Raw genomic sequence first — 17,968 nt, forward strand, 5'->3', positions numbered from 1 at the left:
TAATTCCATTCTGTGCCTTTCTCTCTACTGAAGGTTGGCCAGCGGTCTGAGCTTGTAAATATATTTCCGTAATTGTGAATTTTTAGGTTTTGTACTTTTATGTGATTCTCTTACAAATTTAATATTGTTTCTTAATTTATAGTGTTTATTAACAGATTTTCAGATGTTTTCATGATTCCGAAACGTCTTAGTAAAGTTAAGAAAGAAAAATTGTGAAATTGGTTTTTCCTTAGTCCACCCGTGCTATGATGTCTCTCATTGGTTTTCACCTGCCTGTACCTTGGTTATTACATACACTATATATATATATATATATATATTATTATATATATACTATATATATATATTATATATCATATATATATAATGTTATAAATCTCTCGTTTTCGGATTGAAAACTGTGGAGGTGACTTTCTGGCACTACTAAAAGACCTTATGAGAGAACGGAACCATAACAAACAATCTACGGCTGAAGGCCACTATCAGTGGAAGGAAAAATCTGTATAAAACTCGAGAGATTTGGTTTAAATGAATTATATTAACATTAAATTACGTGAAAAGCAATTTACACCTTAAGGGTGACAGGGACTCGAATGGGTACAAAAATTAATGGAAGGTGGTTGATTGCAGGTCAACTTGGACACGTGGGTGGGAAGTGATCCAGGGACAGAAATAAGGTTTGTGCAGTGGCTGGCTGAATATGTCCTGGCGTCGCATCCAAAGGATTCCAATTTCCTCAACCAACCAGGCAAGATAGTTGTGTCTGTAAAGAGATCGCATCCCAGGATCAGATTGAGGCGATAAGTACCCTCAAGATTTGTCTTTTTAGAATTAATGTTCTTCCCTTTGATTGATACCATACATTCGCTGTTGTCAAGAAAGCCTTCTCATTCATTATGGAATAAAAATGCGGTTGTTGATATTCTAGTGCACTTACGACAGTCACTTTCACTTTCAAAAACCAAAGCTTACAAGTTTTCTTGAAACTTCCTGGTATAGTACGTCATTATAATTTTTTTTTTCTTTTACTATATTCTCTTCCCAATTTTCTTCATACAACAGCATATAGCCACTATACAGTTCACGAACCATTTCTCGTTGCCTGCCAACCACAGAGTGTCGGTCATCCCCCCACCCTACTCCGCAAGTCCTATCTTATTAGTGAGAGGTGATGCGGCAAGGTGCTTATCCCTCGTGTGGTAGGCAAGCGTTTGCAATGCAGTTCTGCGCGCATTACGACCACCGCCCCACCTGCATTATCACTCAGTCTAGACGGAACCTTAGAGCTGTTGTGTTTTCTCACGTGATTTGTTTGTTGCAAGAGTTGATATAAGGTTAATAACTCATATTAGAGAACACTGTAGCACAATTCTTTTAATAATACATGGAAATTCTGCTAAGCAGATGAAAATACAGGACACGAAACTTAAATTTTATATTCGTAATAAAAACTTTGATGTGACCTTCACGGATCACCTGAAGCCCCTCCATAGCCTCCAGGTTAAGAACTCCCATATTTAGATTTAGTGACAAAGTATGCGTTAATTTCGTACATAAGTTTAGTTAGAAGAAATAATCAATTACGTAGACATGGTAGAATATCATGGCTTTTCTTTGCGCTTAAAAGCAAATTAATAAGATTTTATCAGAGTTTATGCAATTTTTTCTTCATTTTTTTTTTAGATGTCTCCACACTGCCTGAGTCGGTCAGAATGACTTAACCCTTGTTTTACGGCATTCCAGAACGTGAGTAGCCTCGGATGCTCGAGTGAGAGAGCTGTGGGCAGCCATTCCGATAGTGGTTACAGAGAAGCAGAGCAGACATCACACCCTTCCCTGTCATTCACAAAGCAAAGAGGAGCCCAGAGCATCGTTTAGAGAAATTCATTTCAGCGGCAGCTGGGAGTGAGGAGCCATTTCCAAGGTGGAGAAAAAGGAAGAGCGTAAACAGACCATAAAGCCGCAAGGCCACTCCCACCATATCTGTCACATCCCATACTGTGAGAGCTAGGTTCAGGGACTCCCTACAAGTAACAAGCAAAAATTGCGCCAAGTTGTTACTTCGGCGCAATCGAGTTTTCTGGACAGCATATAATGCTGGATGAGCCGTGGCCCATGAAATTTTCAGCCATGGCCCGGTGGTGGCCTGTCCTATAACGTTGCCAGAAGCACGATCATAACGTTAATTTTCAGCAAAATAAAAACTACTCGGGCTAGAGGGTTGTAATTTGGTATGTTTGATGGTTGGAGGGAGGATGACCAACATACCTCATTGCAGCCGTCTAGCCTTAGTAGCTTTTAAAATCTAAAGACGGACATAAATAGCGCGGTCAGAAAATGTGCGGACGGACAGACAAAGCCATCTCTATAGTTTTCTTATACAGAAAACTAAAAATGAGCCCTATACACTACAACAATGTAATAACACTTCACTGGTACAATAATTTTCAACAACAATGGAATAATTAGACAAGAGAAGGATTAATGTGGCATGAGACAATGATATACACAACGTTAATTACCATTACTTGTCACAATATGAGGTAATTTAAAGCTAACGTTCTGTTCAAAAGAGAATAAGCAGCTAAACGAAGTTAGCATTTGATAATCATTCCAGAATGATACAGAGAATAGTCATTAGATATTCTCGGACTTCAACAAAAAACACTACATGAAAGTGCTACAATGCCAATTTTATAGGTCCCGCAGCTCAAGTGGGCTTGACAAAACCCAAATGTTTCCTATGCTATTTCCTTGAAGTTATGTCAACCGTCGATTAACTATTTTGTATTTGCACTTACTAATTATCAGTAAATATAGTTATCAATGAAAAAGTGACTAATAAGTGTTTTGTATTTGCAGTCTCTATGTCATAAAATTGAACCATGAAGGAAATAATTGTGTCATGAAATGTATTTTTGTCAAGGAAAACAAATGAATCCGGACCTTGTATTTGCACTCTCTAATCGTCAATACAACAACTAACTGTGGCCGCTCTACTTCATTCGTTTCATTGTTTTTATTCAGTATGGGAAGGTTTTAGCGACTATTTCAATAGCAATGTTGGCTCGGTCCCATGACAAATAATGAATCAAGTAACCCGAACTGATTTAGACGAATGAAAATCGGAATATACTACAAGTTTGTTCTATAAATGATGTTAAATCTATTAATATTATAAACAATATCACTTTGATTACTTAAAGAGTAATAAATAGCTAATTATTTTTTGGTGTAGCAGCAGTCTGTGAAAGGACAACAACAAAGAAACAAAGCCTACACATCTACTTCATCTAAAACTCATCAGACAGTCCAATTTTGTGAAAGTATTAGTTTACCTAACTAATCAGCTAACTTAAATCTAAACATACATATTCATCTAAAAAGTAAATTACTATTTCTTTCGTTTTTTACATGTCAACTGTCGTCAAATAAAATTCAATTAATACAATAAGTTTTTTCTTAATATAAATGCCTAAGTAGCAGAGCAAAGTATAGTCAGATTTTCCTTATTCTTGTATATATTAATTTCCAAAAAACGCAACAAAAGACAACACACACAGTTTTTTGTCACACAAAAAAAGAAAAAAAGTAGGCAGTCTTAATAATTCGTATTTTTATTATCAGAAAGCACCACAATATAGGCAAACGATCATCTTCAATTTTTCGACCAAAGTCCAATTTACAGTAAATAATCAAACCCACTACAGCCGAATTCAGGACGCTCACAAACCACATTTGATAATACTCAGTCATTTATATTTTGTCTTTTCATCTGACACAGGGTTAACCTTTTCCATCAATACGTTTTTTACAGGTTACAAAGCATTAAGATCACAGGCATAGCTCTGATGGCATTCATTAACATTTTCTAACGAAGGGACGCAAATCCACCACCTCTCTCAACAAGGGAAGAAGGTAGACATAAAGACAAAATCAACGATATACATATGTTCTTTTACCACTCCGACTGCACATGTTGAAATATTCTTTCAGACTGATTAAGTAAATTCAATGCAATTTCAGAAGTCTAGCAGCTGTAACACCCATGTGTGCAGTAAGCAAGAGGTGCAGAGTCATTCTTCCTTGCTCCTGAACGGACCAGGAGGATGACATTCCCAATCGGTCGAACTTACCTGTTGGCTCAGAGTTACCCCCCGACCAATGGGTAAGTCTCCTACATAATAAAGGGAGGTTTGTATTTGTGTGTGAACGAATATTAAAAGTATTCTGAATTTCTCCTAACATACTAACCTGAAGTTCTTTAATACATGGCTCACCCCATCCATATATCTCTCTCTCAAGGCAAAGTGGAGTGTATAACTTTGTCAAAAAGTTTGAATGGCCGTTTCTAGCTCGTGCTTGTACAGAACTTCAGCTGTGTTTGATGGGAAAAATTCAAAATGTTTTAAGAATACGACATTTTCAGTGCAAATGCCTACCATCATTGTCCCTGAAAACTAAGGAGTTGGTCATCAATTGTGATGCGTAGACCACCTCCGAACTTAGTAAAAACATGTCATATAAATCATTAAAAAAGAACTAAAATTACAGTCCATATTATCAACCAAATAATAACCTCGTGAGAAATAATCTAGGGGCAAAGTGACTCGGATAGTCTGTCCCATCTTTCATTTTGTTGCTGTTCCATTTCCACGTGCTTAATTTGTGTAAAATTACGTTTTTAGCTGTGACTGCTCAGAAGCAATATCTCCCGCTAGTTTTGTTGCTAATCCTCTGTCTCCGCCTCTAAAGTCTTAAAGCACCTCTCGTTTGCTATGATTCACCCCATTTTTATTAAATTTAATGCAGTTTATGTATTTTTTTAACCGGTAGAACTACAATTCCTAGCTATATGACTTGATTAAACTTGGCGACGTGATATCTGTCTCTTACCCATCCTAACTTTATCTTACGATTCTTGTGAATTATTTCTCTAATACATAGATCACATTTCAGTAACTGATGCTTTTGTTATTACGCTGTCAACCAAAGTCTGTAGACTCTCTTGTCAACATTACCAATCTTAAAAGTAGCATCGTCTCTCCCGCTCAATTTCAAAATTCATAAGTCTGCTGTCCCATCGAATTCCTCCCAAAGCCTAAACTACATCGTCCTCTTTTTTCCTACATTTAGATGATTACGATAACAATTACGTCAAAGAATTTATAGAGTTACTTGAATGCAACGGCCTTGTAAATGTGAGAAAACCGACGTCATTATTGAACTATATCAGTGATAAAGAAGTTGAGCCTGAATGCGTGATATCTCCAATTCATAAACTAGTTACATTTAGGATAAATATATGGAAAGGCTATGCACTGAAAAAAACTATTACTTACAGAAACAAGCCCAACTTTAAAGCTAATGAATTTATTGTTGAGTGCAAAACTTAAATAAGAAAAACAAGTCAGGAGTGCAGATGTATTTTGAGGAATATCTTGACAGGCGACCAGAGATGTGTAAGCTGTTTTACAGTCTATACGAAAAGTATATTGGTGTCAAGAGACAATAATAAATTTCCAGAGGTAACAATGCAATTAACAGTTAAATAAAACTCCAAATGGTCTAACAGTGAATTACGTGAAGCTAAGAAAAAGATAAAGAAAATAGATCAATGAAAAAATCGAAGGAATCACCTGTACAACAACTTGATTATAAAAACCAAGGAAATATTATTACAATCAAATGTTTAGCGAAGATGACACCCCCTCCCCAAAAAAAATCCACGACAATTTAGCCAGAATATTAATACTCAAGAAAGAAAAAGTTCTACCTGATGTAACTAGTGACTACAAAAACCTGGCCGATAACTTCGTGAACTACTTAGAAGAAAAAATTAAAAGAATCTGTCATGGTTTAGAAAAGGAGGACCCCCTTAATTGATCTCCTAGTGATCACAATGAGAAATAGAAAATTAAGGAAGTTTGAAGAACTGAACATGAATGACTGAAAAAACGACGAGAAAAGTAAAAAAAAAAAACACCCATTGTGAAAATGACCAGTGATTTAAAATTAGGCAAAAACCTTTGATCAGTTGCGGGAGCTATATTTTGATATTGTCCAAATTAATTTAGTACAGGCATTCTTCCCAAATAGTAAAAAGCTTGCTTGTATAATGCGGGCCTACAAAAGACAATGTGGTAAAGAAAATCTAAGCCTCTATCAGGATCTTGACTTCTATAGGCCAAAATCGAACCTGTCGTTCTTATCAAAACTTACTGAAACGGTTATAGTTCATGAACAAACGTGCCAACACTTGAAACAACTCGATCAACATTATACCAGATGGTCAGTCAGATTAATAAAAAACTCAATAAAGACTACATTGTGCACAATTATATATATGGTAAATATTATGGCAAATGGAAAATGTGGTATCCTGGTGCTCTCACCTAAGTGCAGCATTTGACACAGTTGACCACGATCTGCTGCTTGAAGACATGAGGACAGTTAGGCATCGAAGATCATACACTCGAATGGTACGAAAGCTACTTTAGAAAACAGGAAGGTTACAGTGGTTATCATCAAGAGTGAAATCAGAAAGAAAGACCTAACAACAAGAGAAGTGCCCCAAGGCAGCGTCCTGGGTCCACTGCAATTTGGTATTTACGCAATTGAATGATCTAGAATTCTAAACAAGCTCAAGGTTAGGTCTAAACTATATATACTGATGAGTCTCAGTTCTATTTTCCTGTCGAAACGGTAGAAGACGCCATTGTTAAAATTTATGCAACAACGCAATATATATATATATATATATATATATATATATATATATATTCTATATGATATATCTATATATATATATATATATATATATATTTAACGGATGTCGGCGAAGACACTAAAACCTAGAGAAGACAAAACTGAGTGTATGCTATTTTAGATCTGGCAGTAGTACATTACGAAAATATGAATAGTTCAAAAGAATAACTATAGGTTCGTCATCAATAAACATTGTAACTGCAGTGAGGAACTTAGGTTAGGAGGATTTGTTTATAACAAATTGCCAATGAAAAACCATAGACTGCATATTGTAAAAAACTGTAAGTTTCATATTTACTATCATATTAGAAACACTGCATTTATTAAAAAGCATTTGAATGAAGATACTCTGAAAATAACAATTTGTAACCAAATACTTTTGAGGCTTGAATACTACGGTCTCCTACTAAGAAAATTACTAGTACAAAATCGAACGGCCAGATTATTCCAAGCCAACCAACAAAGCAAAAGGAAATAGATAAGTTTAAGTACGAGGTACCTACGAGCTCTCAAGTAGCTACGCCCAGCCATCAACTACGTTTTTTCTAATTTGTCTCGTTAGGTAGTAAAAAAAAAATTAAATGTTCAAACATCTCTGCAAAGCAGCATTGTCGATCATTTATGTTATAAGACAGAAGTCACAGAACTGTAGCCTATCTGTTGGCAACAAGGTAACAAACCCTTCGTCATGCGTGATCATATTGTCGGTATCAATAATGCAAACACTAGAGCAAAGAAAAATTTGAATTTGAAACTAACAACTTCTTAATGATAAAGGGTTCCTTGGGGATCAGCTGTTCACCATGACAACAGAAGACGGGAGAGAGAGAGAGACTCGAGACTCAGAGGAGAGAGAGAGAGAGAGAGAGAGAGAGAAAGAGTGAAGAGAGGACGAGAGTCGGCACAGTCCACAACCACAACACGCTCTTTCTTTACGATGTTGGAATAGTGATGGTTTCGACGTTTGAGGGACTTTATTGTCCATCATGTCTGCCTATGGGGTTCAAGGAAGAGTCCCTGGAATCCGTCAGCATGGCAGACACCACTTATTGCAAAAATTTCTGTACAGAGAGGTAGGTGAAATGACGAGAGGAATTTGCCCTCCTGTGTTTGTATCCTACCTACTTAAATACTAGTACTATCGCTCTCTTACTCACTAGTAGTATTAGTATTACTACTACAATCTTACTCAGCCCAGGCTGAAGACGTTCTATTCCCAAGGCAGTTTTTCGCTGGCTCTGTCAGGCTGCAACAGTATCCATTGCCTCTGAAGCTTAGGCTATATAGCCACCTTACACCTCCCTCGCTTTCAGGCTCAGGCTCCCTCCCTCTCCCGCTCAGATCTGCGTCCCTGGTTCTTGTTGGGGCAACGATCGTTTTTTGGGATGCCCCAAACGCCCTTCCCTAACTTACAGCCAAAGAGCCTCGTTTGGGGAACAAGTTGAAATGAACCACGTGAATTCCTTGTCAACACCAAGTTGGGTACTGGCAATAGTCAGGGTTAGCTACCTAACCTACTACCTAGACAGGTCTAGTCGAAATGGTCGAATGACGTCACTTTGGGGTTTGTGTTTTCCAGAAGGAATAGCTAAGTAGCCTAGCCTATGGGGCACAAAGTACTAGGCAGGTATAGAGAGGCATTTGGCCTAGGTCTACCTACCAGTCAACGTCTGAAGGTTGCATAATTTTCAAGCCCAGTGCTACTGATTGCTTTGAGTGTGTTTAGTTCCAAGTAGGTTTACCTACTAGGTACTAGGCAACCTACTGTTTGGCACTTGGGTTGTTAGTCTAGGGTAAAAAACCGCATGGTACAGGGGTGGACTGTACGATCAATGTGTACAACCCGAAAAAAAGTACATTATAACGCGTCCTGACATCGGAGATGGGCATCAGACACGACTTGTTGTTGGTGAGAAACGGAGCTAAAGACCTCTACTCCGGTGTCAGGACGCGTTATAATGTACTTTTCTTGGGGTTGTACACATTGATCGTACATGGTCCACCCCTGTACCATGCGGTTTTTTACCCTATGTGCTTGTGGTGTAGGGTAAATGACAGAGTGGCGACATAGTGGTCACCTTCCCGTAAAAGTACTTGAATTCGCTGCCATGAGCATCAATCAAGAGTTGTGGCCCATCCAGGGAACACGTCGAGAGCTCTACGCTCCTCTCGAAATGTTTTCTCCTAAATTACGAAATACCTAATGGCATAATTCAAGCGCCTATTCAGGAAGTGGCCGCATTCTGAGAGAGGTGGCCGCTATTTGCCTGGTCGTTTACCCTATGCACACACATTTCACAAGTGCCTGTGGGAGGGTTTTTTCAAACATCTAACTCACCTGGTAGTTATATATACATATAGCTTACATCCCTGATGTCAGCTACAGTATATATATAGGGTAAAAAACCGCATGGTACAGGGGTGGACCATGTACGATCAATGTGTACAACCCCAAGAAAAGTACATTATAACGCGTCCTGACACCGGAGTTAGAGGTCTTTAGCTCCGTTTCTCACTAACAACAAGTCGCGTCTGATGCCCATCTCCGATGTCAGGACGCGTTATAATGTACTTTTTTTATAATGTACTTTTTTTGGGGTTGTACACATTGATTGTACATGGTCCACCCCTGTACCATGCAATTTTTTACCCTAACTACCAGGTGAGTGTGCTCAAAAATTTATTTTATCATGAAAATAAATTTTTTTTCTGTTATGTACTGCCTAATGATTGGCCACCAATAAAACTAAATTAAATTGTCATGCTTAGCTGCCCAGAAGATTTTAGACTGGTTAAATAAATTGTCATGCTAAGGTGCCCAGAAAATGTTAGACTGGTACCTTAGTTTTTCATGACAAAGTCATAAGTTCAACAATAGTGGCGATGTGAGTAAGAAGTGTTGGTGGAGATTGAAAGTACCACTTCCATATAAGCAGGAGTAATAGTCCTCTTGTGAGCTGGAAACAGTTGAAGCTTCATTAAACGATGGCAGGTCACTGACCAAACCCATCAAGTTACAGTTTGTTCCTAAGGAAATATAAAACTTTGCCTTTTTTACAGGAGTAAATTTCAGTGTGAACCAGAAACAGTTGTTGAATATTAGCAACAAGATAGTTAACAGGGTGGAGATGGGGGGATGAGTGAGGTGGGTACTATTCACCCACCTTCAGTTACTGCTCACTTTTCTTTTGGCTCCCTTGTGGTTCAGATACCCTTAACTTGATTGTCCTGACTTCAGCTGAGAAACTTGGTTACATTGCCAACTCATTTTTATTGATTATGCTTCTTGTTCATTTTGTTGCCTGCCTGCCTTTGTTTTTTGCCTAATGAGAATGGATGAGCTGCATATTGGGTTTGCTCATGTCTCCCATATACATATAAATATTGTATTTCTTGTAGAGGAATATCCTGTACGTACTATGATTTCTCCTCGTAGAGAGCGTGTTTCTTGGGATCCATCATAATGGATTGGCTTTGCCAAGAGGAAGAAAGACAAGATTTGTTCACCAGCTTTGGGTGGGGAATATGCCTCCAGTGACACCCCTGAAATCCTTCAAGTTCCTTTCTACCTCCTTTGATTCATATTTGACTGTCACCCCTTCTAAGAGGGATAATGCTGAGTCTGTTAGACCTACACAAACCCTGTTGTCTAAGGATGAAACAGCTGCTGGGAGAGATGTTCCTTCAGCAGCTGCCTTGCCCTCCAAACCATTTTATGGTGATGTTCCAGGAACTACTCGTAAGATATCGTTAATAGAATACCTACAAAAGATATGACTTCCCTAATATTCCTGGTAGCCTGTCTTTCTCAGCATTCCTAAACATTCTGGTGTAGGAGAACAATGACATGACACCTGAACTCTTCATCTGTGGTTTTGGCTAATGCTGCATCTATAGCTGCTCCAGCTTCTCTGTCTGCTGCAAAGAAAGGGGATCCTCCTGTTGCAATGCTGCTTCTAATGCCAGATCCTTTGGTGGGTGTTGTTTTGCTTTTGGTTCCGGCCATGACGAGCCATTCATTATGTAAAGTAAGTAGCACCGCGAAAGGAAGGGGAAGAGGCTCTGGGCATTCTTCGTTCTCCTTGTCGTCTTCATTGGATTCACTTCTAGTGCATAGGCAGAAGGAGATGTGGAAGAGTGTGCTGTGGCAGGATTACAAGCTAATAAAAACAAAAAACACTCAAAACACATGTACTTACCTTATACGTACTTGACACTCAGGGAGAGGAGCTGCATTGTCCACTGGATACGGCCATCGTAACACAATATACACAAACAACCAAACAAAGACAACAACCACACAATTCAATAACTACACAACAAAAGACCACTGCACAAACAATCACTAACAACATACAAAACAATAACACGACAAGTCAACACACCACCTACAACACCAAGGAACTATAACAAATCACCAACAACAACACTCAACAACTCACAACTCCAACAACTCATCAACACAATGGAAATCACAAGTACTACAACAAACTCGACAACACAGGTACAACAACCTTCAAAAAAACACAAAACAACTGACCATCAATAATATTCAATACTGCAACCAAAAAACTGACTCTCCACCACAGGCTCTGATCATAGACTGACTCAAGATACAGACCAGACTTGCGACCGACCCAACAGACAACACCCCTTGCCGGCAGAGCAATTCGCTTGTTAACTATCCATTCACAGCAACACAAACAACCTAATGAGCCAACAACCAAAACAGCCATCCTCTCTCTCTCTCTCTCTCTCTCTCTCTCTCTCTCTCTCTCTCTCTCTCTCTCTCTCTCTCTCTCTCTCTCTCTCTCTCTCTCTCTCTCTCTCTCTCTTGGAAGAAAAAACCCTAGTAAATATAAAGCAAAACCCCAAACTATTATACTCGTACACAAAAAAGATGAATAAGATAGAATAGCCCTCTAAAGATTGAAGGAGATTAATGATGAAAAAAAGGAAATATGCAACATATTGGCAGAATGATATAAGAGAGAATTCACCCCTAGAATTGATAATGAAGATAATGATATAGAAGTAAGGGACAAAAATAGTGAATATTTAGCTGACATAGATATTAATGAAGCTGATATTGTGCAGGCTATTAATGAAATTAAAAATGGAGGTGCTGCAGGGCCTGATGGTGTCCCTGCTATTTTGTTAAAGAAAGTAGTTCATTCTATCGCATAGCCACTTGCAATATTATTAAGACAAAGTGTAGATACAGGCAAGACTTATGATGAGCTCAAATTAGCATATATTACCCCTACTTTCAAAAGTGGATCAAGACTAGAGGCAAGTAATTATAGGCCTGTGAGTCTGACATCACATATTATGATTAGTGTATGAAAGGGTAATGAAGAAAAATATTATGAAACATTTAATAAGAAATAATTTGTTTAATATAGGACAAGATGGTTTCTTACCCGGAAAAAGTACACAAACCCAACTGTTAGTCCACCTTAAGAACATATACAAAAATATGAAAAGCGGAAATGAAACAGATGTGGTTTATCTAGACTTTGCAAAAGCTTTTGACAAGGTACACCATAATATATTAGCAAAGAAAATTAGAAAACATAATATAGTGGATAAAGTAGGAAGATGGTTAAAAGAATTTTTACACAACAGAAAACAGATAGTTATTGCAAACGATGAGAAATCGGATGAAGCTAAGGTAATATCTGGTGTGCCACAAGGTACGGTGTTAGTTGCATTACTGTTTGTTATTATGATTGCAGACATAGACAGTCATGTTAAGGACTCGGTAGTGAGTAGTTTCGCCGATGACACAAGAATAAGTAGAGAAATTACTTGTGATGAAGATAGGAACACGCTACAAAGAGACCTTAACAAAATATATGATTGGGCAGAGGTAAATAGGATGGTATTTAACTCTGATAAATTTGAATCACTAAATTATGGAGACAGAGAAGGAAAGCTATATGCATATAGGGGACCTAATAATGAGACAATCACAAATAAGGAAGCAGTCAAAGACCTTGGTGTGATGTTGAATAGGAACATGGTATGCAATGATCAAATAGCAATTCTATTGGCAAAATGTAAAACAAAAATGGGAATGTTGTTACGGCACTTCAAAACAAGAAAAGCTGAACATATGATTATGCTTTATAAAACATATGTTCGAAGTCCACTTGAATATTGCAATATGATATGGTACCCACACTATCAAAAGGGTATTGCACAAATAGAGTGTGTACAAAGGTCCTTTACAGCTAGAATAGAAGAAGTTAAGGACCTTGACTAATGGGAAAGACTACAATCCTTAAAATTATGTAGTCTAGAAAGGAGAAGAGAATGCTACATGATAATTCAGGCATGGAAAAAGATAGAAGGAATAGCTGAAAACATTATGAAGCTAAAAATATCAGAAAGAGCAAGCAGAGGTAGATTAACAGTGCCCAAAACTATACCAGGAAAAATAAGGAAAGCACACAGGACATTAATCCACTACGCACCAGCATCGATAATGCAGCGTCTATTCAATGCGTTGCCAGCTCATCTGAGGAATATATCAGGAGTGAGCGTAGATGTGTTTAAGAATAAGCTCGACAAATATCTAAGCTGCGTCCCCGACCATCCAAGATTGGAAGATGCAAAATATACCGGAAGATGTGCTAGCAACTCTCTGGTAGACATTAGAGGTGCCTCACACTGAGGGACCTGGGGCAACCCGAACAAGATGTAAGGTCTGTAAGGTCACGCAACTCAAGAAGATGGAATAAACAGTTCGTTCCTCCATATTTCCTCCCCTGTTACATTTGACAATATCTCCTTACACTCACATCCACACCACCTTTCACAACACCCAAGGATGCTCGGAGGCAGGCCCTCTGGATCTCGTTTGAGGACCTTCATACAATCTCACATTTACATCAGCATCCACATCCTCCAAATCACTTCTATTCAGACTCCCACTATCTTCCTCATCCACATCTTCCAATTTTGACCCCAATACCTCCTCTATTTCTACTACCAAATCACTCTGCTCATTCATAGTTCTATTAAACTCTTGCTAAGACTCATCCATACTACTAACCACCTCCTTACAACTCCGCTCCCTTTTACTGAAATCTCACTCACCCCTGTTAATTCAAACCCCCACACACTATATGTATCATTCATTCCCTCAAAGTCATCCGTATTAAACGCCTTATCAACCATTTGTACTCTAACACTAACACCCTTATCATGCAGTTCACGCTTCTCCATTTCATTCCCTTTCTTTACCTTCTGCTTTCTTCCAACTCAACCAACACTAACTGCCGATCTCCCAGACCCATTTGCTCACTGATGCCTGGCTCACATTTATTCACATTCAATCACTCACTCATTGCATTCTCCCAAACATACTGTCGCATACTAGAGGACCCACCCAACTGACTCCCCTTAACACCTAGTTTCCCCAATTCCCTGCCTGACTCATCCTCTTTCTACACACACTCGCCACATGACCTTCCATTCCACATTCAGCACACTTCGCACGCTGTTCTTTACACATCCTAGCGTAATGCCCATTCTTTCCAGAGTTGCTGCAAACCACGTTCATACAGGTACCTCGACATCCACTAGCTGTGTCCTACCTGTCCACACCTGTAACACTTAACATCCTTATCTTTCTTACACTCACTCACTGTTTGCCCACACCCGAAGCATGCTCTAACGCCCACCGACATTCATTTTTCTTGTGTCCTGGCTTTCCACGTCTGTAACACTGCTGCTCTTGTTCATGACTAACTGATCCTACTCTTCCAACCCTTGGACTCCAATATCTCTTGGGTTTTACTATACTTCCATTACTTGCTCTGCCATTTGCCTCGGCCCTTTTAAAACTGCCTCCCTATAACTCTCAAACTCTGGTGTACCCTCAGCTACTTCAGTCCTAACACTGACACTTCTGCTCTCTTTCATACACCTATCTAATTCATAATCCTCTATTTCTAAAATGTCATTCCACGTCAACCTTTCATTCGTTCATCTCATTTTCTCCTTACGTTTTATAGATTCATAAACTTGTATACGTTCTGTGGTACAGCCAACAACTTTCGCACTAACTCCTTACACTCATTTATCCCTTCATCCCCAAACTTTTTCCTAGCTAATGTTTCCAACCTGCACACATACATTGACAACGACTCACCAACATTCATTCTTGCCTCTTCAAAATCATGCTTTCTCCTATATCTAATGCTACACTTTATCCTCTTTGCTGTTCCACAATCCTGGCTTTCACTCACTCATAAGGCACATTCCCTACACTCATCATTACCCCGTACATACTCAACAAAAATCCTGTCAAGAAGTTACCTAACTCTCTTGCCCAAACTTGTTATCTCCATACTTAGCCCCACAATACTTCTCATACTCTCTAAAAAAAAAAGTCCCCTATGTTCCTACCAACATATTCCTCATACCTCTCACATCAGGGTACCTCTCTCATGTACACTGTCTTACACACTTCCTGCTCACTCTCACTCTTACTTTTGCTACTTCCATTCTGACCTTTCTTACACTATTCCGAATATAACGAATCTACTTCCATACTCACATCCATGCTTTTAGTCATACCTTTCTTACCCCTCTTCTTACTAATTCCCACTTACCACTATCTAAGTCACTCTCATCCTGCACCTTGCTCTCAACTCACTCTCATCTTCATTCATTCTCTTCTTATCTTGCCCACCATCCTTACTAATCTTCTCTTTAGCCCTTTCCTTACTCTCGACTCTCTTTTTACCCTTCTGTTCTGATCTATCCCTATTCTGTACCTTCTCTTTCTTCTCCTCATTTACCACAACCATATCACTGTCCTCACTCGCACTTTCATCCACTTATTCTTTCACTTTCTTAATCGCTTCTGGCCTGTCACAAGACCCAGTAGGCCTACCTCTTACAGCTCCCTCTCCAAAAAACCCTTTCATCATTTCGTTCATCATCTCTTGCACATCACTCATCATCGATCCCAATTTTTCATCCACCCTCTCAGCCATCTGCTGTTCTGCTCCTTTCATTTCTTTCATTTCCACTTTTGCACTCCATAGCATTCCTCTCATTTCCTCTAACTCGCTCTTCAGCTCCTCACACTACCCTCAACCTCTCATTCTCCACTTCCAATTGTCCTCTCACTTCTCTTTCCAACCTCAACTCCACCTTCAGCCTCTACACTTCAGTTAAACCTTCCATACTCATTTTCCTTCACCAATCATATGACCCGCCACACCAACCATCCTGCAGCTGCCACACCAGCAGCCTCACATTGGGTGCCAATAAATAATGTGGCGGGATCACAAGCTAAAAAACAAAAACTCTCAAAACGCATGTAGTACTTAACATATACTTGACACACTCAGGGCGAATAGCTGCACTGTTTGCTGGATATGGCCATCGTAACATAATACATAAACAACCAAACAAGGACAACAACCACACAGTTCAATAACTACACAACAAAAAATCACTGCTCAAACAATCACTAACAACATAAAAAAAACAATATACACCAAGGAACTACAATTCCTCACCAACAACAACACTCAACTCACAACTCCAACAACTCATCTATTTTATTTTATATAATAAATTGTGGGGGGGGGGGGGGGTTGTTGTAGATGGCGAACTTACCTCTAAATCTACATTTTCACTTAAAAAATGGAGGGGGGGGGTCATCTTTTATGAAGACTGTCAGCTTTAAAGTAAGTATACTAGCTGACCACCCAGCATTGCTGGGGGAGAAACTCTGAAGACCTCAAAGAAGCTTCCATTTACCACCTTGAGCTGACTAACCCTTTTATCCAGAAATTACTTTACTGACTTACCCTGGGTAACTGAATGGCAACCAATAAATTTCTCTCTCTCTCTCTCTCTCTCTCTCTCTCTCTCTCTCTCTCTCTCTCTCTCTCTCTCTCTCTCAACACATTCCATCAAAGAAAATGAATAAGGTGAATATAGTGATTGATGCAATAGGAAAACTAATGCCTAAGCATGTAAAGATGTAAGGTGTGGTATAGCATTGTAAATCCACAAAATCTGATCAGGAAATGCTATGCATGCCACATACCTATGCATCCTCAGTGTGCAGAAGTCCAGCAAAATACAAGTAAGGACACAAGAGTATTTTGTTCAACATGTCTATCATGGTAGATGTTTTTAAATCGAGACTTTAATGTGCAAATGGTAGAGGATGAAGAAGAGGAAAATAGAAAAAAGGTCAGAAATAAATGAAGAATTAAACAAAGATTGGGAAAACATATTCATAAGTGATGATATACAGGTAAATACATATGAATATATTATATAAAATATTAGAGAAAATAGTGGATAAGTATATACCAAAGAAGAAAAGTAAATTTCAATCATGCATACCAAGAGACAGAACGATCTTGTTCCAGAAAATCAGAAAGTGGAAAAAGGGTCTTGCAAAAGAAAGAATGCATGGAAAGTGATGGAACTAAAACATAAGATAGAAAATGCAGAACAAAAGATTATACAACCAAAAGAAAATGAAAAACGGGACTTAGAAGAAAAGACCCAAGAAAATATCAAGCTAAAGCCCAAACTATTGTACTCATATGCAAAAAAGATGAATAAAAGAAGAGTAGAAATAGGTCCTCTAAGAAATGACATGAGATTATTGAAGGAAATAAAAAGGAAATATGCAACATATTAGCAGAAAGATATATAAGAGAATTTACCCCTAGAATTGATAATGAAGATAATGATACAGAAATAAGAGATAAAAATAGTGAATATTTATCAGACAACATAGATATTAATGAAGCCAATATTGTGTAGGCTATTAATGAAATAGAAATGGATCAGCAGCCGGACCAGATGTTGTCCCTGGCATTTTGTTAAAGTTGTTCATTCTATTGCAAAGCTGCTCGCAATATTATTAAGGCAAAGTGTAGATACAGGCAAGATTTATGATGAACATAAATTAGCATATATTACTCCTACTTTCAAAAGTGGATCAAGACTATAGGCAAGTAATTATAGGGCTGTGTGTCTAAAGGTGCGTCCACACGGTCGAACAATGTCCGACAGACAAACATTTTTACCAATTCACAATTGTCTGCCAGTCTATGCCTTGTGAGCATAGTAAAAACAGTGTTATGCAAGTTCATCTGGTACCACTGTTTGTTGCCAGATCTACTTCCACCATTTCAACGCTTATGATGTC

At 38.5% G+C, this 17,968-nt stretch overlaps 1 protein-coding gene across 1 annotated transcript in view; it reads left to right on the forward strand.

Annotated features, from left to right (window-relative positions):
* Nucleotides 1–7,529: 7,529 nt before the first annotated feature.
* The window catches only part of LOC135215584 (uncharacterized), a 237,011-nt gene continuing 226,572 nt past the window's right edge, over nt 7,530–17,968 (forward strand). The window contains exon 1 of the mRNA XM_064250453.1: nt 7,530–7,841. Coding sequence (XP_064106523.1) covers nt 7,755–7,841 — 87 coding nt within the window. The 5' untranslated portion in view covers nt 7,530–7,754. The remainder of the gene's footprint in view (nt 7,842–17,968) is intronic.

The sequence above is a fragment of the Macrobrachium nipponense genome, chromosome 5, assembly GCF_015104395.2.
Source record: "Macrobrachium nipponense isolate FS-2020 chromosome 5, ASM1510439v2, whole genome shotgun sequence".
Taxonomy (NCBI): domain Eukaryota; kingdom Metazoa; phylum Arthropoda; class Malacostraca; order Decapoda; family Palaemonidae; genus Macrobrachium; species Macrobrachium nipponense.